The sequence below is a fragment of the Gekko japonicus genome, unplaced genomic scaffold (assembly GCF_001447785.1).
Source record: "Gekko japonicus isolate JY-2015 unplaced genomic scaffold, Gekko_japonicus_V1.1 scaffold126, whole genome shotgun sequence".
Lineage (NCBI taxonomy): Eukaryota > Metazoa > Chordata > Lepidosauria > Squamata > Gekkonidae > Gekko > Gekko japonicus.
Genome location: NW_015162477.1, coordinates 398,893 through 421,287, shown reverse-complemented (window position 1 = coordinate 421,287; position 22,395 = coordinate 398,893). Strand labels below are relative to the sequence as shown.

The window sequence follows — 22,395 nt, the reverse complement described above, 5'->3', positions numbered from 1 at the left end:
AAACTGCTTAAAATAATACAAGATAAAAATTAGAACATACAAAATAAAAATAAGGTTTGTGGTAAGGTTACTAAAAAGGACCTTAAATACCTTGATGTAGCCCTGGCTATTTAGTTGGAGAGGATTTAGTCAACTTGATGGGGTTTGGGGGAAGTGCTAACAGCTTTTTTAGAAAAAGATTTGTGATCAAGGAATCATTCCATCCCAAAACCTCAACACCGTATAAAAGCTGGGTGATTAACTTACTTTGGAAAGCCTCTGAGTCACATTATGCCATTTCTATCTTCCTTTGCAATAACAAAGTCTTCAGAGACCAAAGAAAGCTGTCTGACAAGATAAAGAGAAATTAAAAAATCATGCACATCAGAAGATTCTAGAGCTTTCAAATCAAGAGGGAGTGAAACTCTTTTGACATCCACACAGTGGAACTGGTCTGCATAGTCAGAAACAGTGCTCAGCATGATGTATATTATCACCATATGGGAGGGATACATTCTCTGGTTCATCAGGATTCCTGGGCATTTCAGCAGACCACAGACTGAACCACAGTCTGAACCACATGTCTGAACCACAGACATTGATAGCTAACAGCAAGTGTAGGATAAAGTGGTGTTCAGGTATGACCCAACATTCATATCAGAATTAACTCAGTTCCTCATAGCTTTCAGATATTGGCTCTACTAAATTTTTTTGTGAATTCCAGAAAACAGTATTAGCTCAAGTTAGATGAGAGAAGAGCCTTGCAGAGCCAGCTTGGCATAGTGGTTAGGAGCGTGGACTCTAATCTGGGAGAACCGGGTTTGATTCCCCACTCCTCCACATGCAGCTGCTGATGTGACCTTGGATCAGTTACAAGTTCTTTAAGAGCTGTCCGCTCAGGAGCAGTTCTCGAAAGAGCTCTCTCAGCCCCACCTACCTCACAGGGTGTCTGTTGTGGGGAGGGGAAGGGAAAGGAGATTGTAAGCTGCTCTGAGACTCCTTTGGGTAGTGAAGGGAGGGGTATAAATCCAATCTCTTCTCTTTTCTTCTTCTAATTGATAAAAACATCAGATAATGGGAAGACAAACACTGATCACACTTTAAACAGCTGTCACTGGAGAGACAGGTGTCTAAAATATCTCAATTTATTTAGATATGAAAGAAGGCAATGGTGTGTTTCCAGAAAGATGTGGGAGGATTCCACCTCATGGGTGCCACCTCAGTGTGGGAGGGCAACAACCACAGCAGTCTTTTGGAGATGATGATGATGAAGGTCCCGTTCACACGAGGCGATTTGGCCCGGGAGCGGGACAGTTTGGGGGCGGGTCAAACTGGCGCGATCACAACACAACATCTGTAAAGTGCCGTGATTCCGTCCCCGAACTGGCCCTTTCCCGGGAAACTGCGCCTCAAACTGAACCACCTACCTCGGTGGTTCAAGTGGACGCGGCGCTTCTACCCGGGCGTTTGATCGCCGGCGCGTCCTTGCGCCGGCACAACCCCGGGCCGGAGCCGAACTGCGCATGCTCCGACATGCGCAGTTCGGCCGGCTCCCGGTTAGGGCCGTGTTTTCTCCCCGGCGTTTGATTGCGCCGGGGAGGAAAGGCGGCTCGGCCGGGGGATCCGGGGGATCCCGCCGCGCCGTGTCAACATTGGCACAGCTTTTAAAAGCCGCGCCTTAAGAGGCTTTTCCCCTGCCGTGTGGCAGGGGCCGAATTTATTTTTTAATTTTTACCCTGCCCTATTCCACAATCATCACTAGCAGAGATTGTAATAGAGGCACCCAGACATGTCTTTGCTAGGAATTAGCAGCCTTTGGCAGAAGGATTTGCAAAGGACTGTAGTTCAATGAAATGTGTTCCTATACTGAAACATCACATCTTCAGAGAGTTACTACTTTTCCTCCAGATACCTGAGATAGAGGTAAAATTTCCATTCTTCCAGGTGTCCAGAGGACACTAACCTAATAGCGAATGTTAGGCAGATATGTTCTCCTAAGCATATGTGGGGGAAGTGGGCAGAGCCCCACAGGAATGTTCATTACCCCACAGTTTGTTATTTCTCTTTAAGCAGATTGACTAGTTTGATGCTCAGCGATATGTTGGTAAGGTTCAGAGAGCAGGGTGAGAGTTTTCCTATTGTTCCAGTTTAGGAATGGAAGGGAGGTGGGATGTAAATATTTTAAATAATTTAAATAATATTTTAAATCATGAATAAATTCAGAAGGCTGACCTTGCCTTTCAACAAGTAGGTTGCTTATCCCAAACTGCTCTGTGGACAGGAAATAACAGGAATGTATAGTAAGATCTGTCGTCGTCCCCACCTTCTCAGGTGCACTATATATATGGAAGTGGTTTTTTACTTCTACTTTTTATTGTCAAGTATTGTTAAAAATTAGTAGCTAAATGAGAATAGTCTGAACAGCCTAATATGACAAGTAGAAGGTCTTCTAATTCTGAACAATTTGACAGATTTCCAAGGTGGTAGGTGAAAAGGCAGACCTTGCTGTGCTGATTAATGGCATTGAGAGGTGGTTTGCCATTGCCTGACTCCGCATCACAACCCTGGTACTCCTTGGAGGTCTCCCATCCAAATACTAGTCAGGGTCAACCCTGCTTAGCTTCCAAGATCTGATGAAATCGGGCTATCTGGGCTATCCTGGTGGGGTAGGCTAACATAGCAAAGCACCATTAGCTGAGTTGTGGGGTGGGGGGAGTGAAAGGAGACAAGCAGAAATAAGGTAATTCTGAAATATACACCACTATTCTTGATTTAACCCAGATTTTACCAGTTATTTCCACAAGGAGTAAGCTAGAATAGCTTCTGTTTTATCCAAAGATTGTTTCTGTGTTAGATAGGATGGTGCTTTTAAAATCATATCATGGTAAAGAACTGGAAACCAGCCAGTAGTTGTGGAAATATTACTAGCTATAACGTATCTGTTGACCATCTCAACAGATCAAATATCAGCTTCAAATAAGACATCCTAATTCCTACAGATTTCAAATACTGTGCTATTGCTACTCTGTTTTGTAATTTAGGAAATGAAATTTGCATTTTTATGTGGTCAGCATAAAACATAAAATTTCTTTGTCTTTTAATCCGGGTTCTAGACATTGATGAGTGCCATATATCACCTGACCTCTGTGGAAGTGGTGCCTGTGTCAATACTCCAGGCAGCTTTGAATGTGAATGCTTTGAGGGTTATAAAAGTGGATTTATGATGATGAAGAACTGCATGGGTAAGTTTGTCCAGACGCTGCTTAAAGACTGCCAGTGAAGGGGAGCTCACCACCTCACCAGAATATCATGGGGAACCCTATTGAAGGTTTTACTGAAATCCAGGTAAACAACATCAACAGCATTCTCCCGATCCAGTAAGCTTGTCACTCGATCAAAGATGGAAATGAGATTGGTCTGACAGGACATTGGGAACAAATCCATGCTGACTTCCCCAGATCACTAAATTGTCTTTCAGATGCTCACAGATCGATCCCTTTAAAATCTGCTCCAGTATCTTCCCTGGGACAGAGGTCAGATTGACTGGCCTGTAGTTTTCTGGGTCATCACTCCTCCCTTTTTTAAAAATTGGGGTAGCATCTGCTCTCCTACAGTCTGGTGGCACATCTCCTGTCCTCCAAGAGGTCTGGAAGATGATGGACAAAGGCTCTGCAAGCTCTCCAGAAAGTTCTTTGAGCACTCTTGGGTGCATACCATCTGGCCCTGGGAATTCATTCTCATTTAATGCAGCCAGATGCTTCTCAAGTATCTCACTGTCCATGTCAACCAGCAGCCCAGATGCTGTGACCTGCCTACTGCCATCTCTAGATGAACCTGTTCTCTTCTTCAGGGGAAAAAAACCTGAGGCAAAATAGACATTAAGCCTTTCTGCTTTCTCTTTGTCCTCTGTCAGAGTTTCGCCATTTTCACCCAACAGTGGGCTCACCACCTTTTTTATCTTGCATTTGCTCCTCACATATCTGAAGAAGAGTTTCTTGTTGTGGCAAGCCTCCCTGGCCAGCTTTAGCTCACTGTGAGCTTTGGCCTCTTTGATGGCTGACCTACAGTGCCTAGCAACCCACAGATACTCTTTATTAGAGGTATGTCCTTGCCTCTATTTCTTGAACATTTTCTTTTTCTCCCTTAGCACATCACCTATGTGTGGAGCAGTGTCTGTGCATATGCTGCATTTCCATAACCAGGGCTGCTGCTTTACGAATGCTATCAGTCACTGGGAGGGTGTATATGAGTGGCTCCATACATAGATACTGTGCTTACAAGTCACCAATGACACAGAGGTGGGGGAAGAGCCAGTATTCTCATGCCCACTCTCTCTCTCTCTGTGCACAGGTAGGCTATATGACAAGGCAACTGAGTCAGACCATTGGTCTCTCAAAATCAATATTATCTGCTGTGATTGGCAGTGGTTCTCCCAAAGGGAGGTCTTTCACTTCACCTACTACCTGATCCTTTATTTTTTTAAACTGGAAACACCAGTGATTGAATTAAAGCAGATGCTGTACCACTGAGCCTATCATTCATAACCAGCAGAAGCTTCTTGAAAGTTTTTCTTAATTAAGATTTTGTGTCCCCACCGCACCTGTAATACACATAATTTCCAGTTTGCAATGCTGCAATGTAATGCAATTTTATGTTTGTTTATTATGTAACCTGGAAGCGATATTGTTACAATGAAGTAGGCTCTAAGAGTCATAAGTCTCTGTTTATTTCCAGATGTTGACTGCATGTTATTGTGTTTCAAGTTGTCCCTTTAAAATGTTTTTCACATACTCCAGATATAGATGAATGTGAACTTAACCCTCTTCTCTGTAGAGGTGGCAAGTGTGTGAATACAGAAGGAAGCTTTCAGTGTGATTGTCCTCTAGGTCATGAATTGTCTCCATCACATGAAGACTGTGTGGGTAAGTTTCTTGGTATTTTAGGATGAAATATTATGTATTTTTGTAACATCATGGCCTTCAACAGAGGTTGTAAGAATTACTTCTTTCTGAAGATACATTATTACCATGTATGGTCACGAGATTCATGTACCTGAGATTCATGTCAGTGCGAATGAGTCCCACATTTCAGTTTGACCCCAGGTCCACAGTTAAATATCTAGAGCATGGTCTCTTACTTCTGCCAACTTCACTCTGTTCCTGGCTAATGGCTTTGATGTGATTTTTGGTTTGAGGAAATCCTCAAATAGGTACCGTAATCCATACAGTAGTAAGCTTGGAAGGAACACTAATAAATCTGAATAACACTGGATAAATCTGAAACCAGAAATAAAGTTTATTAATCAGAATAATACAAATATCTTGCTGGGCAGTTAGTAAATCTCAAGCAGTAAAAAAAAAATAAATCAATGTCAATATCCAGTATTGGAAGCCCACTAAAATAGTAGTCATTCCACACATCAAAATACTATGTAAGTTTCTACACTCAGCAGTGGAGACAAATGACCGAGCAAGTGAGAGAATGAGAGAAATCTAAGTGAGAGAAATCTAAGTACAAGAAATCCAAGTTGTATAGGCAGGAAATGATCCAAAGAAGGAATAGGCAAATTCCATATTTTATGAAGGCCAGATGGGGTCCAAAGCAATTCTCAATACAAGGCCAGTCCTGGGTAGGCAAACGTGTGCTCTTTGGTGAAGGACTCTGTCCCCAGTTATAGAGAAAGCAGCAGAGTTCAAAAACAAAAGATTCTTTTTGTATTATAAAAGGCCAGAGATATTTTTTTCTGGCTATGATGGGACAAGCAGAGAGGAAAGTGGGGTAACAATATGATTGCTATTTCTGTTGTTTGTTTATGCAGATTTAATTTTTTTCATTTCTGTTGATTGTATTGTGGAGATAGATATGAAGTCGTTTATATTTTACTTTATTTGGGCCAATTTTAACATTATAGTAGCAGTGTGGTTGCTGTTTTACTGTTGTTGTAACACTAGTAACATTAGAATACTAAAATCATGGGTAGATTAACCACATCATTCTTGTACTTTAAGAACTGACTCTTAGCTGTTCACTCAAAATGAGGTTAAAAATTCACATGGAAACATCCAGAATGAAATTTGAACTTGTATCAGACCCTGTTTCTAGGTCACTGCTAGCATTTTATCTATTGCTGCATTTTAAACTTCAGTTTTTGTTTTTCAGATGTTAATGAATGTTCTCTGAGTGATAACCTGTGCAGAAATGGCAAATGTGTAAACATGATTGGTACATATCAGTGTTCCTGTAATCCTGGGTACCAGAGCACTCCCAACAGACAAGGCTGCATTGGCAAGTATTGGATACTTTAACATCTAGATTTTTACTTGGATATAAACACTTCACATTTGTTTTGGATTTTTGTTGTTGTTAGTTCATGTATTTTAATAGCAAACTTACAGCAACAGCACAGAAGACAGACAACATCAAAACATGTACTTGCATGTATGACAACTCAGAAAAATATAGTGAATGGATGGGATCTACTGTATAAAAATGTTAGACACCATATAGCTGCCATCAATTAAAAAAATTACTTTAAAAAAATCGAAATGCTGGCATTGTCCATAAAAGTTTTGACTGGCATATTTATAATTGTTATAAAATTGAACCACTGAAACTTGTTCACTAAAATGGTTTTTGATAGCAATATATGTCCCATATTTATATTAAAAATCCATACACAAATGGAAATGAAAAAAGAGCTTGCCAATACCTGATTTTGTCCCCTATTTTTCCGTTTGCAACCATATACTTAAGTACCTTTTAACCCCGGGGGGGGGGGGGGGAATTCATCTTTGTAGAGTTTAACCATGCTCTCCATGTATGCAGCACGCTAGCTGGATATTTTTTGGCATGATTGTGACACATTTGGCGTGGATAGCTCACAGACTGGTGTCTTCAAAGGGGCCAATCAGGTAGGCCTCACTTGCCTCTTGCAAAGCACCAATAGCTGTGCTTTAGAAGCACAGATCTGTTTTGAAGTCCTGAGAAATTTTATGCACCAGTCACTGGGAAGGAAATTTGTGGATCAGAAGTTCAGTCGACTTCTGGTAATGCGTGGTTTCATGAAGAGCCACATTACCTGGTCTGTAGTGATGAGGTTTCATGACCCCACCAGTACGAGACATGTTCCCGCAAACTTCTCTTCCTTACACCACTGTCCACTTAGGCTGAGCGTGGCTTTTGAGCAGGCAGGGAAGAACAAGGAGCCGCTAAAGCTACTGCGGGCGGCAATGACAGCTAAGAGTCCACATTTGTTTTTATCATAACAATGAATTAATCACAAGATGTTTTAAAATCCACATAGTTCTAAGCTGTTGTACCTCTGTGCTCTACAAATGGCACTGTTATCTCACCTGTCTTTTACATTCTAATTTTTATTTTATTTTGGTCATTAATTTCACATCATAATCAAATCAATTAATGCCTAAGAGGAAAGAAGGGAGACAAAAATATGGGATTGAAACTCCTTAAAAATATTGTTTGTTAGAGGAAACATCAGAGGAGGTAGGCTGCTTTGTGAACTGCCAAATATAATCTCTCTTAAATATTATCTCTCTAGACATTGATGAATGTATGATTGTGAATGGAGGCTGTGACACCCTCTGTACTAATTCAGAAGGCAGCTATGAATGCAGTTGTAGTGAAGGTTATGCCCTGATGCCAGATATGAGGACATGTGCAGGTAAGAGAATGAAGACTAGCAGTTGTTTCTTCCTCACCTTTTAAGCCACACAGCACTATGGAGTGTGTCTAAACCCCATTACATAGAGAGCAAATGTGCTATAGGAGCTTCAAGCATGAGCTACAAACCAGAAAGTCTCTGTTTCAAATATCTCCTTAGCTGAGAATTCACAAGGTGCCCCTTTGGCAGGCTACTGTTTTACAGCTCTGCATCTACAATATGCAGTAATACAGACCCATGTTACTAAACATAAAAGATTACTGGGATAATGTGTGTGCAGTAATTTAATACTAGACATGAATAGGGGCACAAGTCCGTCCACTGATTATAAGGGCAGGATCTGTTTATTTTTACAAAAAAACAGGATGTGCGAATGAGAGTAGCTGTATCCTGCCTCTTAAGAACATAAGAACATAAGAACAGCTGTATTAGATCAGACCAGTGGTCCATCTAGTCCAGCATCCTATCTCACACAGTGGCCAACGAGTTCCTCTGGATAGTCAACAACAGGGCATAGAGGCTGAGGTCTTCCCCTGATGTTGCCTCCTAGCTCTGGGATTCAGAGACTTAGTGCCTCTGAATGTGGAGGTTTGCCTCAGTCATTATGGCTAGCTAGTAGCCATTGATAAACTTATCCTTTTGAAAGTCCAGTTATATAATTTCTACTGGGTCACCATTGTCTACATGTTTTCCTTTCCCTTAACTTACCTCATTTGGGCCCTCTTTATTTTTAAAAAACCATTTCCCATAGCTTCTGTGTGGCTTTAGGGGACCTGATTTGGATCTGAAGAACCTGGATCCAACTCTTTAAGGAAATTGTCTAGTTTGGCCCTAAGATGCTGTAGACAAACCACTGCAGCTAAATAAAAACATTTTTTTTGCTGAAAATCATACCCAATAACAAAAGTAATCATGATAGTGTTTTACAAATATTTACCTATTACACATTTTGCAGTGATGTACTTTTATTCCAGATATTGATGAATGTGACAACAACCCAGATATCTGTGATGGTGGACAGTGCACCAACATTCCAGGAGAATATCGCTGTCTTTGTTATGATGGATTCATGGCTTCTATGGACATGAAAATATGCATTGGTAAGTAATGTAGATGTAGATTTCAGAAGCCAAATTAACATGTAAATCTATTCTTAGTATATCAAATCTAATGAAAATGTTCAAACATAGATACGCCACTAATGTATCAGCATGTAAATATGGAAATTATTTTAATGCTGTTTTTAAAAAGATGTAATTTGCTTAAATCTTAAGACCTTTTAAAAGGTTTCTGTATGTACCTTAAATTTCATTAGCAAATGTCTTTCAAATGCTTTTTTTCCTTGAGAAAAAATAATAATTGTTTATTATTTCTGGGGGGTTTCCCCCCAGAATACCCATCCTTATATTGAATAGACAAAGGGCATGGTCTGTGTGTGGATCAACACATCCACACAGCAGGGGCATCTCAGGATTCTGCATACCCAAACAGAAATCCCAGGTTTTCAGAAAAATGTGTTCTTTGGGGGGGGGGAAGGTTTTTAAAGAAAATCTCACAGCATAAACACAATGTTTGCACATGCACAGATGTTATGAAACAGACGTTCTAGTGGCATTTGCAGTTGCTGTAGAAAGATTGTGGGAACTCTGAGAAGGGAGAGAATTGCTGAGGAAGAGGGCAAAGGGGAAAGATTCAGCAGGTGAGCAGAGAGTAGGGAGAAAGGAAGGCACTGCTGTGGACCCAGCAAGGTGTGAGAGAGGGAATGCAGAGCCAAAGGCAGTGGAGGCATAGTGAGGGTGGGCAAGGGGATAAAGTGGAAACTGGAGCCAGTGGAGGGAAGCAGAACAGGCACACAGGGGATGGGTGGTAGTAGCAGGGGGGTATAAGATTTCCTCTCCTTCACAGGTCACCGCTTGTTGTCTAGTCCATATAATCTATCAAGTATGTACACTATAATCTGTATCCTCTTCTTTAAAATAATTATACTGTTCCTGAAAAAATAATTTGAATTTTCAAATAATATGCATTTACAGATGTGAATGAGTGTGACCTGAATTCAAATATCTGTATGTTTGGAGAGTGTGAGAACACCAAAGGGTCCTTTATTTGCCATTGTCAGCTGGGATATTCTGTCAAGAAGGGAACCACAGGATGCACAGGTACATTGTGTTTTGATCAAATGCACCTTTTAATTTAATCCAAATTATTTTCTAAAAACTAGTATTTGTTATTGTGGACCAGTTCTATATATTTTTCAGCTTTGCAGACACAGCAGCATTGACATACTTGAGTCTTCATCCATCACACACAGCATCATATCTAGTAAATCTAGTTGTTCCTTTCACATGGGTTTTTCCAAATGTTGGGGTCCACCATGCAAAATAAAATAAAATATACCCAGACTTGCATGTGCCGAGTTATTGTCAGATTTAGTGTGCTCTATATTTGAAATATTTTGCTATGAGTGTATTTACAGTGCAATCCTAAACACAGTTATAACTTTCTAAGCCCATTGACTTCAGTGGACTTAGAAGGGTGTAACTTTGCTTAGGATTGCTGTACTAATAAAGCTCTAATTCAATTCATTTAATTCATCTTCACTGGAATCACTCAACAGGTCCAGAAGTGCTTAGTAAACTGAGTCCATTATATTATAAAACATCATGATGAATGAATACAGACTAACTGTTCAGTGCTGTCCACTTATAAATTCACCACAGGCAGCATTAATTGCCTCAGGAGTTAGTTGTCTGTAGCATCTCACCTCAAGTTGAGAAAACTTTCACATGAACTTGCAACTAATAGGGAATGTGACATTGCAGGAGTATTTTTTTACATGCCGTTTTAATGAAAATAAAACAGTATGAAATCATGCTACTCCATATATTAGATAAACATGATTATCATTTATTCTGATTTCAACACGTGCAATTTGGTTTTCTTAGATGTGGATGAATGTGAGATTGGTGCCCATAACTGTGACCTGCAAGCCTCATGTGTCAATGTCCCAGGAAGCTTCAAGTGTAGCTGTAAAGAAGGATGGATTGGAAATGGAATTAAGTGTATTGGTGAGTACCAATTGATTGTTCAATTCACCACAGTAATAAACTGGAGTTAATTGGTTATTAGTTTGTAGTTTGGGTGTTTGTGTTGTAGCTGGAGCCAGCAGGGGAGTCTCAGTCCTTTGGAATCGCCATTCCTGCCCTTACAGGAGGCAGGGCCAGCTTGCTGATTCACTTCCCAGTGTAAAAGGGGCTCCCTATCTCCCAGCCCAGTCACATCTAGAGAATGGGATTCACAGAACTGTCTATGGAATTGCCTCCCTAAACATGTCAGGAAGGCATCCACTTTGTTGCTGTAAGGCTGAATTTTTCAGGGTGGTTTTTCAGTAGATGGTTCTTTTCTGGATGATGACTGCTGTGGTTTAACTGAAAACTGTTGTTTTTTTTCCTTCCCTAGAGAGCAACCAGAGAAATAGCTCTTAAATGGGGGTCAGTGGAGGCTGATATAACGCCTACAGTAGGGCATGATGAGCCCTGTTCAATAGAGCATAGTTGCCACAGTGGTACATACTTGGAAATGCAGTCCTGCATAAAAGGCTGTGGACAGGAGGGGCTTTACCACACCTAGCCATGTAATCCTGCAAAGTATTACATCCACCATGATCTGGCCCACGAAGGCCCCTGCCACACGCAGGGGAAAAGGTGCTTGAAGGCACGGCTTTTAAAAGCCGCGCCAATGTTGACACGGCGCGGCGGGATCCCACGGATCCCCCGGCCGCGCCGCCTTTTCTCCCCGGCGCGATCAAACGCCGGGGAGAAAACACGCCCTACCCGGGGGCCGGCCAAACTGCGCATGTCCGGGCATGCGCAGTTCGGATCCGGGCCGGGGTTGAGCCGGCGCAGGGAAGCGGCGGCGATCAAACGCCCCGGTTGCCGCGCCGCTTCCCTTTAAACCACCTAGATAGGTGGTTCAGTTTGCGCCGGCTCATCCCGGGAAAGGGACAGTTTGGGTACGGAAGCCGGACGCTTCCCAGATGTTGTGGTGTGATCGCGCCGGTTTGATCCGGCCCCAAACTGTCCTGCTCCCGGACCAAATCGGTGAGTGTGAACGGGACCGAAGTAGAGCATGGGCTGCCAGTCTGGCACTGCACCTTCGCCAGGCTATCTTGACACAAACCCTCTACCCCCACCGCTCCTGCTGGGTGGAGGCGGATTCTGGTGGGCTTTGGGACCAAGTCCTGGACTGGCACCAGGATCAGGAGGAACAAAGGGAAGTTCTGGCAGAGGAGCTTCTTCTACAGGCTCTTCAGGGGCAAGTTCTGGAGGATCTCCCACCCCAGGTTCCTCAGGGGCCAGTTCAGGAGCAGATGGGCCAGGGGAATCTCCCTTCAGGGGTCTTGTGAAGTTCCCTGTTCTCTTTTTTTGTAATCTTTTTATTAATTTTCCAACAAAAAAAGATGAGTGAAATAGAAAATATTGACACAACATAATAATAATCAAACACACGTTTCCTGTTCTCCAGTGGGCCATGTCTCTGGCTCCTCAGGCTCCTTGGAAGCTTCTGTGTCGGAGTCCAGAGCCAGCTCAGTGGGGGGTCATGACACCACTCATCTGCAGGGTGAGGGGAAGAAGGGCAGTGCTTTGATAACCATGACAGTCCAGTCATCGGAAAGTGGGTTGGAGGTGCATGGGAGTGACCAGGACAAAGGAAACTGACAGAAACAATAATTCACTTGGTGTAGAGGTGTCTTGTTATCTGAACATATAACACTATAAAGTACTTCTGTGCCTACTGTGGTGGCAGAAAGTGCCATCAAGTCACAGGTGACTTATGGTGACCCTTTAGGGTTTTCAAGGCAAGAGACATTCGGAGATGGTTTGCCATTGCCTACCTCCATGTCACAATCCTGGTATTTCTTTGAAGTCTCCCATCCAAATACTAGCCAGGGCTGACCCTGCTTAACTTCCAAGATCTGATGTGATTGGGCTAGCCTTGGATATTCAGGTCAGGGCCTTTGTGCCCACTAATACTAACTATAGATATATCCTGAAGTCTGAGGGCTCATTTGCACAAAAGACTGCTAATGCAAGTGTAACATCTAACAAAGATACTTGTGGAGATGCCAACAGTACCTTCTGTGAGCATGAGAGAGATTTTGCTCAGCCCCTTTCTAATCACTTTACTCTTTGGCAGATCTTGATGAATGTTCCAATGGAACTCACCAGTGTAGTGTGCATGCTCAGTGCACAAATGCTCCTGGATCTTATCGCTGTATCTGTGCAGAAGGATTTACTGGAGATGGATTTACTTGTTCTGGTATGAGAATGTTAAGACTTTTTATGGAGGAACTGTATGCCTTCTGCTTGTTTCCTGTAGAAGCAGAATCCTGAGCTCCAGGGACAAGGGAAGAGAAATAGTCAAGGAGTTTCTCTAATATACGTCAGGTGTTTTTTTCACAAAGTTAACAAATCCATTTGTAGAACTACTTGGCATTTATTAGTTACTTTGGTTTTCACAGTATGTGCCTTGCAGTCCAGTTAACAATTGTTCTCAGCATTTTTTTCCTTTCTCTTAGCACACATTTTTCTGTCAGTCAGGTATCAGTTAGACAAACTCCATGGCTTTTACCAAGATGGGGATAAAAAAATGAGCAATTTCCAAAAAATTCAGGAATGAACTTTTGTTTTTCTAAGCCTGATGCCAAAATTGGGAAACCCTATTCTACTCCTCATGACCTCATTAGGAGCAGAACTGAGTCTTCCCTCCCCACCCCAGGAACACCCCAGGAACATCCATGATCCACAGAACAACTGCACTCAGACCTTTCCTAGCAGCAAGAAACTATGAGGCTTCTCTGCAGTACCTGTGCTGCTTCATTGTGCCTGGAATGCTCAAATGACAGGGCCTCCAAGGTGTGTCATTTTCTAGAGTGCCTGAGGGTGCCCAAGATCCCACATGCCCCAGGGCACATTCCACCTGGGCTGTAATCATGACAGTGCTCTCCGACAATGCTTGTGAAGAGAGCTCTGGAACATACAGTTTCTAGGTTTCTTGGCATCACCGACTGGGTATTCATGTCCCAGAACTTCTTTCTGATTTGCACATTCCCAGAAGCTCAGCTTTCCAAGAAAGAGAAGCCATTCTTGAAGACATGGTACTCAGCTTCCAGTCCAGCAAAGCATTATGAACTGAAGAAGTTCATATTCCAAGCCAGGTTCAACAACTTCACTACTCAAGCTCTCCTAGTTTTGTTTCTCCAAAGAAAATTTAATCCTGGCTGTAATACTACTTGAAAATTTGGCTTTGTTTGCCAACATGTTATACTTTTCCATTTAGAACTGGCATTGGTTATAACATTTCAAATATTCAGATTTAAAAAATTTAATGCATTCATACTGGCATATGCTCATTTCAATACACTGAAACCAGAGAGTGACGGATACTATAATTTAAAAAAGAATTCTTGCAGTTTTCTGACTTCAAATGCTTTTTGGCACATCTTGATACAGTATTCCTTGAAAGTCTGAGCACCGTATCTTCATATCACACCTACACACAACCTTGCAATTTTGAAAGCAGGATATATTCTACAAATGATAACATATACATTTTCACTAAGAGGCTTGAAATAATAAAGTAAAAAAAATTAAATAAAAAGTTATTTTTAGTCATTGTATTTATTTATTTACTTCATTTATAGTCCATCTCATTTTTAGGCTCAGAAAAACTGCACAATTTTCCTTTATGTTAGTCAATATTTTGAAAAATAATTTGGAAAAATAAAAGTTGAACAAATAAAATTGACCTTGAACAAAAGGGAAACAATCCTGAAGTTATAACATTTTAATGATAGCATTAACTATGTCCAACAGATATTGATGAATGTGCAGAAAACATTAATCTGTGTGAGAATGGGCAATGCCTGAATATTCCCAGTGGATACCGCTGTGAGTGTGAGATGGGCTTCACCCCGGCTTCAGACAGTAGGTCTTGCCAAGGTAAGTAACTACTACTCCAAGTTCATTTTATGAGTTAAGATTGGATGACAGGAGAGAAACCACAAGAAATACTGGGAAGAGTTTCAGCCTTCAGTTCAGTAGAACGATCAATATGTACATAACATTTAAAAGTAATTTCCCCCCCCCCCCCAACCATGGATTATTTTCCAGGCCCAATTATGATAAAGAGGGCCTTATTTTTTTTAAAAAAAAAAAATGTTTGCATAGCCTTATACCAAGAGCCTACAAATTAGTTTTGATTGGCCTCCTCTGTGCAGGAGGGAACCCAGGCCCGGTTACTTCTCCTATGTGCTCAGACAGCATCATGCAAATAAGCTGTGTCTTTATCCTTGCCTCTGGGAAGAACCACCTCCCATTCTGTACCTGTCTGTTCTGGAGCTTGACACTATCAGATTCTCCCTGCTTTCTACTAGATTCTTCCATTTACATCATAATTTTTTTTCTATAGTTCTTCCCCTGTTTTCCCCCTTCTCTTTGTTCCTGGGACAGAGGTTCAGAAAATTATACCTTATACCTTGTTTCCTAAAGCCTCATTGTTTCGCTGAGCCATCCAGACTTCTCTAAACAGAAAATAAGGACTTGATAGGCATAATTAAAATGTATTTTTGCAATAGACTTCAAAGTACATTGGTTATTAACTCACATTAAAGTTATATATTTTCTGACACTCCAAATGCATCACACAATCCCAAATTAGATTTCTCTGAGTCCTTAACATAAATGCACATACCTCATTCAAATACAAACATACTTAGTGCAGACATAGTTTGAATACCCATCTCTGTACAAAACTAAAGGTAAAGCATTCTTACAATTAGCAATAGATTTTTCAGACACACACCTGCATTTAAGAGTGTGCCTTCAGAGATACCTAAGACACAACTAAACCCAAATTAGTTGTTTCAGGTTGACATGGTGATATCTGAAAGGACACAAAACACACCGAACTTTTTAGAGTAGTGAAAATTTATCTCCTAGAATTTTGAGTGTTTTGTTTTCAAGGATATGCATGAATAGGGAAGGAGAGAGAAAAAGCTGGCTTGCGAAGCTACTGTTAGTTGGCATCTCTGTCCATCTAAATTTTAAAGGGACTAGAACACTGCCAGGTAAGGCCCCTTCCCCAGATTATTACCTGTTAGCCGACTAACAGTTGATAATCCATTGAACAGAGGGCATGTGTACCTGCCACTGGAAGTAATGGTTCCATTATTTCCTGTGCATAGAACTGGCCTCTCTACAGCCCATATAAAATTATGGCCTATAGCTAAGACAATAAACTTATACTATAGTACAATGTGTTATCACTTTACAGATACCTGTGTTGAATTGCTTTGAACTGCTAAGAAGAAAAGGATTTAAAAAAGAAATAATGGCCACTCTGCAACCCATAGGAAATAAATAATAATATTTCCAGTGGCTAATGGACCTGGCCTCTGTCCATATAACTATCAGCTGTTAGTTGGAATCAGGGATCTGCTCTGCACTTGGCAAGCCAGCAGCAGAAGTCAATGTAGGCATGCAGACAAGAGTCAGGGCGGGCTGGAGGCAGGCAGGAGTCCAGTCAAAGAAGGGCAGGCATCAAGCAGACAGGAATCAAGGCACCTACAGCAAGCCTAATGGGACCTGTTGAGCCAGCAACACTTCCAGACTTCTGCAGGATTATATAAGTGGCTGCGATCTGCACCTTTCTTGATAACCTGGTTAAAGACCAGGCTCTTTTCAATAAGTACTACACCTTAGTTCCTTCATGGAGAAAAGATGGTGACCTCAATTGGCTTGTTGTATGATCCTTCTTTGGATCCCTGTATCTGCCCTGGTCTTTCTCCATCCCTGATCCCAGTGCTCTGAGGAAGACTCATAAAGAACATAAGAAAAGCCCTGCTGGATCAGACCAATGGTCCATCTAGTCCAGCATTCTGCTTCACACAATGGCCAACAGTTCCTCTGGAGAGTCAACAACAGGGCATAGAGGCCAAGACCTTCCCCTGATATTGCCTCCTGTCTCTGAATGTGGAGGTTTAGTGCCTCTGAATGTGGAGGTTCGCCTCAGTCATGATAGCTAGTAGCCATTGATAGACTTATCCTTTTGAAAGTCCAGTTATATAATTTCTACTGGGTCACCGTTGTCTACATGCTTTCCTTTCCCTTAACTTACCTCATTTGGGCCCATTGCTAGTAGCCATGGATAGATTCAGGCTAGTAGCCATTAATAGATTCTTCAGATATATTGAAACAGACTTCCTCAAGCATTACATATGGGGTGTGTGGTTAGTTGCAGGAAGGGCTAATTAGAGTCAAGAATGCATAAGTACAGCTGAAGAAGTGTCGTTTATACCCAGAATTGAACTTTGTTGGTTTTGGAGGTGCCACTAGACTCAGTTCTCACATCAGTTTTTGTATTTGTATGCTATTTGTATGCTAATTTGCTGCCATTCACAGCAGCTTTAATCCAATCTGAGCTATACTTACCACCCAGTTACTTATGCATCTTGACTGTAAGTAGCCCTTCCTGGCAATTAACCCCCCCCTGAAGAAGTGTGCATGCACATGAAAACTTATACCCAGAATTAAACTTTGTTGGTCTTAAAGGTGCCACTGGACTTAAACTTTGAGCCATTGATAGACTTACCCTCCATTAAACTATCTAATCCCCTTTTAAAGCTGTTTATTCCTGTGGCTGTCACTACATACTCTGGCAGTTAATGCCACATTTTAATCACTTTCTGTGTAAAGTAGTATTTCCTTTTGTCCATCCTGAACCTACTGCCCATCAGTTTAATTGGATGCCCTCAAGTTCTAGTATTTTGGGAGAGGAAGAAAAAGTTACCTTTGTCAACTCTCTCTACCCCATGCATAATTTTGTAAACCTCTATCATGTCCCCCCTTAGTTGTCTGTTTTCTAAACTGAAAAGTCCCAGACTCTCCGGCCTTTCCTCATAGGGAAGGGGCTGCAATCCCATAATCATCTTGGTTGCCTTCCTCTGCACTTTTTCCAGATCTGCAATGTCCTTTTGGAGATACAATGACCAGAACTGTACACTGTATTCCAAATGAGGCTGCACCATAGATCTATACAGGGGCATTACCATATTGGCTGTTTTATTCTGTCCCTTTCCTAATCATCCCTAGCGTAGAGTTTGCATTTTTCACCACTTTAGCACACTGGGTTTCAAACTTTCATTGAGCTATCCACTATGACCACAAGATCTTTTCCCCTGTCAGTCTCAGCAAGTTCAGACCCCTTTAGCCTTTACTTGAAGTTGGGATTTTTTGTCCCAATTTGCATCACCTTACACTTATCAAGCAATCCAATCCAAAGCCTTTTATTGGCATATAAATAAAGATACAGTGATCTAAGTACAGAATCATACAGAGTCAAATTAAAATTGCCGAGTAACAACACTTATCAACATTGAACTCCATTTGCCACACTGTTGCCCACTCCCAGTTGGAGCTTTTCACCATCCTGAATAATTTGTTGTCATCGGCAAACTTGGCTACTACACTATTCACTCCTAGTTCCATATCTAAATGGTACCAGCCCCAATACCAATCCTTGTGGGCCACCACTGCTTACTTCCCTCCATTGTGAGAACTGTCCATTTATTCCTACTGTTTCTTTACTGTCATTTAACCAGTTTTTAATCCATAAGAGAACTCATCCTCTTATCCCATGACTGCTGAGGTTACTCAGGAGTCTTTGGTGAGGTACGTTGTCAAAAGCCTGTTGAAAGTTCAAGTATATAATGTCTACCGGGTCACCATTGTCTACATGCTTGTTCACTTTTTCAAAGAACTCCAAAAGGTTGGTGAGGCAGGACTTCTCTTTGCAGAAGCCATGCTGATTTTCTTTCAGCAGTCTTTGTTTCTCTGGGTGCCTAACAATTCTATCTTGATTACAGTTTCTACTAATTCACCTGGGACAGATATTGGGCTGACTGGCCTATAATTTCCTGGTTCCCCTCTAGTTCCCTTTTTAAAAATTGGTGCCACATTTGTTACTCTCCAGGCTTCTGGTACAGTGGCTGAATTTAGTGACAGGTTATATGTATATATGGCTTAGTAGATCAACTATCTCATATATGAGTTCCTTAAGAAGTCTTGGGCATATGCTGTCAGGGGAGACTTACCAGTTTTTAATTTCTGCAGTATGTCTAGAACTTCATCTCTGGTCACCTCAATTTGGCTGAGTTCTTCAGACTCCCTTCCTGAAAATAGGGGCTGTGGCATGGGGACATGGCCCACAGTTTCCACAGTGACCACAGAAGCAAAAAAAGTCATTGAGCTTTTCTGTTATCTCCATATCTTCCTTTAGCAATTCTTTTATTCCTTTGTCATCCAAGGCCCCACTGCTTCTCTGGCTGGTTTCTTGTTCTGTGGCCCTGGGTCCTTGACAGGGCTACTGTAGTGGTTTCAGGTTATTGGGAGGTGCTGACAGGTTGCAAGGCTCCTCAGGTGGTTCCTGGTCTGTTGACTCTCTGGGAGTGGAATCCAGACCTGGTTGCCGGACAAGGATCACAGGATCTGCCTGCAGAGTGTTCAGAAGGGCCTGCACCTTAGAGATCTCAGGACCTGAAAGGGGTTCTTTGTCATCCAAAGAATCTGCCCCAATGGAACTGGAGCAACTGATGACAATCCAGCTGTCATGATCTGGGCTGTGCTACCAGAGGCCTACTAGGCCCAGAGATCCTGGCTAGCAGTAGGTGAGGCTGGGCCTACAACTTCCAGAAGCCCCTGGGAGGTTTTGGAGCCAAAATGGACTAATAGGAAAAGAGGAGGGCTGGGAATAAAAGTTCTGGAGCAGCAGGAAGAGCTGTTCTTTCTTCCAGAGGGCAGAGCCAGAAGAAAGGCTGCTGCAGGGGAAAAACCCTCATCCTGAGGGAGGGGTGAGTAGTGTAAGGCCACTTGAGATAGTGAGCTAGGGAAAGTATATTTAGACGCATTAGGGCATTTGATTTCTTTTCTTTTCATCTGCTTACTGTTATTATTCTGCACCTTGTTGTTTGACCTCCTATAAAATTAACCTTTTTCTTGTTTCACTCTGCCTGGTCCTCACGCCTATTATTCGGCCAAAAGGGACATCTGAAGGTCTTGGGAGGGTGCTCTGGGCCTTCTCAAGGGGACCTAAATCCAGAGTGGTGGCAGTGTCAGGTGACACCCCACCTGAGTCGTGACACTAGCTGTTAAGCAGGGCTTCCATCTAAACAGATGTTTAGATGTCAACTAACAGCTGTTTGGCAGGGCCAGCTTCCTCTCTCTCCCTGCTGCTGCTGCTGCTACCTCTGTTGGGGATATTGGAGGAGAATTGAAAAATGGTTCCAAATCCCCCCCCCGATCCTAATACTGTAGTGAGCATCCGAAAACTTCAGGATAACAAAAAGCATGCCCTCCCAGAAACCTGGATCTGAAATTAATGCCAGAATTTTTGAATATGTATTCATTCATAATTCAGAGTATTTGTCATACTGATATGCAGGGGTCATTTCGTAGAAAAAGAGCTAGGGGAACTCATTAGCATAACTCATTAGCATATGCCACACACCCTGACATCACCGGAAGTGTGTCATAAGGCCACACCCCCTGACATCACTGGAAATGTGTCATAAGGCCACACACCCCGCCCCCAACGGTCCCGGCCGCCGGTGCCGGCTTTGCAGCTCCACTGCCAAGCCCATGAGGGGCCCGGCGGTGGACCTGCAAGGCCGGCGGGAGTGCAAGGAAGCCCCGCGAAGGCCCTCCCTGGCCCCAGGCAGATAGGGGTGGGGAGAGGCAGGGAGGAAGCAACTTACCCTCCCTCTTCTCCTGCCTCCTCCTGGCTGAATGAGGGCCGGAAGCGGGGCGGCCGGAAGCAGGGGGCGGGGCTTCGTCGTGTGCCCCGCCCCCGTACCTCACCCGGGGGAACTGCGTTCCCCCCCGAAATGACCTCTGCTGATATGTGTAAAGTAATTATGCTATTATCATTTCAGATATTGATGAATGTGTCTTCCAGAATATCTGTGTATTTGGTACTTGCAATAATTTACCAGGAATGTTTCACTGTATCTGTGATGATGGCTATGAACTGGATAGAACTGGAGGAAATTGTACAGGTATATCTTATGCCTCCTACATTATGTACATATTTATCACATTTATTTATTTATTATTTATTTATTTCATTCTGCTTATATACCGCTCCTTCCCGAAGGATCTGGGATAATGTTCAGTTGGTTATTCCATTTTATCTGCAGCAGAGTAGGTGGAGAGATAGTTAACTTCCTTGAGGTCACTCAGAAAATGTTGTGGCTGGGTGAATATTTGAATCCAATGTGACACATGTCTCACAGACTTTCAGAAATATGACCCAGATTTCTATTATCACAAGAAAACCTAGAACTGGATTTGGGAAAATATTCTGGGAGATTTGTTTAACTGAAGGAAGTTTTTAAAACTCAGTTTCAGTTATCTTTATATTTCTTGCTTTAGACATTGATGAGTGTGCTGATCCTATCAACTGTGTTAATGGTTTCTGTGTGAATACTCCTGGAAGATATGAATGTAACTGCCCTCCAGACTTCCAGCTGAATCCAACTGGAGTTGGTTGTGTTGGTAAGTAAGAGAGCCATTATGTCAGAATGTTCTATGATAGGCAGAAAGGTATAAAGCTTGCACATAAAGCAATCTGTTTCATAACTGAAATAAAGCCAGTCAAATTTTCAACATGTTTAAAATACACTCGTATGAATTGGGGGAAACACAGGTGTGACTTCCTCTTCTCTATTCACATAGAGTGCCTACCACCCTCTTAAACCTCTCTCTCAGGTTCAGGGTTGGTCAGGACTTCACAAGCTACCCTTTTTTTGTCTCTTAAAATATAGAGAGAGAGCCATGACCATTTCACACCTCAAGTCCTCTCTCACTCCCAGAGACATCCACAAACAGGGTAGCCCAGCTCCCTTTAATAGTAAGGCCTCACTCACACAGAGCTATTGGGTTGGGGCTCAAACACTGTTCCAGTCACTCAGCTACCATTTATTAATATCCTATTTTTATATATATATAAAAACTTCAATTGAACTTTTGAACTGAAGTCCTATTCCTACAACTGGGATCCTTTAGTGACAAATTTGCTATTTTCAGCTCTTCTGCACAGTAGCTCTAAACAGCTCTTTGGCACAGTTCTGTTCTGTCGGACATCTTCTTCTCAGCTCCTACGGCCAACTCCTGCTAATTTCTGTCATTTTCAACGGCTGGTTTTCCAACCCCACTCTCAACAGTCCATCAGCTTCAATTGGTTGCTCTTAGAAGGAGGTGGAACCTAGCCTGTCTGTCACAACAGATTAGATGCTTGTGGTTCTGGGGTGGGAATCGAGACAAGGCACCGTTAAGAGCCCCGTAGAGCCACATTCCAGGGAAGTCAAGGCCAATCACACATGTATGGCTGGAAGGGCACCAGCTGGGAAGAGGTTGGCTTGTGGGGCTGGAGCTGCTAAATCAGGGAGGAAACATGCCATCTGGCTGGTGGGATTGACAAGGAATGCATGCATGAAAACCGTGCCCTGTTGCCCCAGATGGTGGACCTAAGTTAGGGGGAGTTTTAACAGCAGCTGTGGAAAGGAGTTGGGCGGTTGAAGGCAGAGGCATGCCCAGGACCCTGGCTTCATGGAAGGTGGCCTGTGAGCACGGAGAAGGGAGTGACTGAGGTGGACGGGGAAAGGGAGTGAGTGGAAGCAC

At 42.5% G+C, this 22,395-nt stretch overlaps 1 protein-coding gene across 1 annotated transcript in view; it reads left to right on the top strand.

Annotated features, from left to right (window-relative positions):
• FBN2 (fibrillin 2) overlaps positions 1–22,395 on the top strand; it is a 255,889-nt gene that overhangs the window by 171,984 nt on the left and 61,510 nt on the right. Inside the window, exons 26-36 of the mRNA XM_015405784.1 lie at positions 3,093–3,221; positions 4,776–4,901; positions 6,139–6,264; positions 7,538–7,660; positions 8,635–8,760; positions 9,694–9,819; positions 10,606–10,728; positions 12,857–12,979; positions 14,536–14,661; positions 20,649–20,771; positions 21,148–21,270. Coding sequence (XP_015261270.1) covers positions 3,093–3,221; positions 4,776–4,901; positions 6,139–6,264; positions 7,538–7,660; positions 8,635–8,760; positions 9,694–9,819; positions 10,606–10,728; positions 12,857–12,979; positions 14,536–14,661; positions 20,649–20,771; positions 21,148–21,270 — 1,374 coding nt within the window. The remainder of the gene's footprint in view (positions 1–3,092; positions 3,222–4,775; positions 4,902–6,138; positions 6,265–7,537; positions 7,661–8,634; positions 8,761–9,693; positions 9,820–10,605; positions 10,729–12,856; positions 12,980–14,535; positions 14,662–20,648; positions 20,772–21,147; positions 21,271–22,395) is intronic.